We start from the raw sequence: 2,156 nt of genomic DNA on the forward strand, positions 1-2,156 counted from the left end.
TAGTGCATTCGAATCACCTGGACATCATGTTCTGCTGAGATTCCGGCTCAATGGCTCTGGAGCCTGAGCTTCTGCGTTTCTAACAAGTTATTGAGTGCACTGCTAGCCTTGCTTTGAGTAGCAAGGGGCTATTGCACTATGCAGCATGACTGCTGCGGTACTCCTCACAACATTTCACCCACGGGGCCAGGATTTCACAGATAGTGCTGACAACAGCTCCTGAAATTCCCTTAAATTCAGCAGGAAGTAGGGAGATTAGGGGAGCAAACTTTGAGATCAACATATAGCACTTCCTAGAGCCCCATGCTCTGAGTACTTATCAATATCAAATAACTACACCATTTACTGACTAACTACAGGCCACATCCTGCACCAAGCATTCTGTGTCTGCTCTGGTACAAATTGTTATCCCACGTAAGGTACTCAGCTCTTGGTAGGTTCACCATAAATGGTAGCTTTTATTTCTAATTCTTACAACGTACATGTCAGGCTTTATCAGCCCTATTTATCCTCTGGACTGCACTACCACTTTTCTAAAATTTTAGTTAGTCCTTAAAAGGACTAATTAACATGAGGTAGAGAATTACCAAAAAGAAAACTAAGGACAAAGCAGTTAAATACCTTGCCCAGCATCAGTTGCATAGCCAGCAAAAGGGGAATCCAGGATGTGAACTCAAGCAGTCTGATTCTAGACCTCAGGGTCCTAAGTGCTACATATGGTAAACGCGGGTAAGCCTGTCTTGACAGTGTACCTCCCACCCACACTCTCTAAAAAAGGGACACTGATATTCAGAGAAGTGAAGTGTGAAGTCAACTGTCTTAGGACAATGAGCTCTAGGGTGGAAGTGAAACAGAAATCAAGGGCTGTTACTCCCAATCCCTCATTCTATGCCATGCCACCTTGTCAGTCTGACTTGTCCAACCTTGAAGTAAATAAAAATGCCAATGAGGCTTAACACCTGGGGAAAGTGAGTCTGCCCTGCCCAGCTACCGACTTCCTAGCCACACGGATTAGCTGCCACGGACTACCCAGACATGCACACTATGGTCACATGATGCTCACGTGTCTTTCTCCTTCTCAGAACTCTCATACTCCAGGAACACGATGTGCCGGGGATAGTGGCCGCAGATATCCCCGTTTGTGTTTGGAATCACGCTGAAACAGTAGTCTCGGCCAAACAGCTCCAGACATCTCTTCTCAATGCGTTCAACCTGCACAGAGAAGGAGACCAGAACACAAAGAGAATTATGGGGTTCTGAGGGTGAGAATTAGGAGGTCCATGGCCTGAGAGGTCACTGGGAAAGACATGTACCTCAGTGATAATTATTCTGTGCTGGGAAGATGTGATGCTAGGCCACAGGCCCCATATGTAGTTCATTAACCCATATATTGTATGCTTCAGGAAGGATTCTTAATTCCCTAACAATGAATCCGAAATTGTGGGTGTTGAGCATTTGGAGGAGAGGATTACATCTTTCATTAGATTCAAAGAAGTCTACAACCCATAAAACATACGAACTCTTGGTCCAGGTTACTGAAACTGCCACTAATCCACTACCTTCCTTGGTTAGCTTCCTATTCTTTTATTTATTTATTTATTTATTTTTTATTTTATTTTATTTTTTTGAGATGGAGTCTCGCTCTGTCGCCCAGGCTGGAGTGCAGTGGTGCAATCTCAGCTCACTGCAGCCTCTGCATCCTGGGTTCAAGTGATTCTCCTGTCTCACCTCGAGTAGCTGGGATTACAGGTGCACAGAACCACGCCTGGTTAATTTTTCTATTTTTAGTAGAGACGGGGGTTTCACCATGTTGGCCAGGCTGGTTTCAAACTCCTGACCTCAGATGACCCACCCACCTTGGCCTCCCAAAGTGCTGGGATTACAGGCGTGAGCTAACGCACCCGGCCTTTATTTTTTTAAAAGACAGAGTCTCACTCTGTCGTCCAGGCTGGAGTGCAGTGGCACGATCTCAGTTCACTGCAACCTCAGCCGCCTGGGTTTCAAGTGAGCATATTTGGCTAATTTTCATATTTTTAGTAGAGATGGGGTTTCACCATGTTGGCCAGGCTGGTGTTGAACTCCTGATCTCAAGTGATCCGCCTACCTCAGCCTCCCAGGTGTGAGCCACCGCACCTGGCCTCTTCCCTTTTTTTTTT

General features: G+C 45.8%; 1 protein-coding gene across 1 annotated transcript in view; it reads right to left on the bottom strand.

Annotated features, from left to right (window-relative positions):
- Positions 1–2,156, bottom strand: part of MTMR14 (myotubularin related protein 14) — a 64,316-nt gene that overhangs the window by 54,027 nt on the left and 8,133 nt on the right. Inside the window, exon 3 of the mRNA XM_011998600.1 lies at positions 1,064–1,212. Within this exon, the coding sequence (XP_011853990.1) occupies positions 1,064–1,212 (149 nt within the window). The remainder of the gene's footprint in view (positions 1–1,063; positions 1,213–2,156) is intronic.

This window comes from Mandrillus leucophaeus, unplaced genomic scaffold (genome assembly GCF_000951045.1).
Source record: "Mandrillus leucophaeus isolate KB7577 unplaced genomic scaffold, Mleu.le_1.0 Scaffold576, whole genome shotgun sequence".
In the NCBI taxonomy this organism is placed as follows: domain Eukaryota; kingdom Metazoa; phylum Chordata; class Mammalia; order Primates; family Cercopithecidae; genus Mandrillus; species Mandrillus leucophaeus.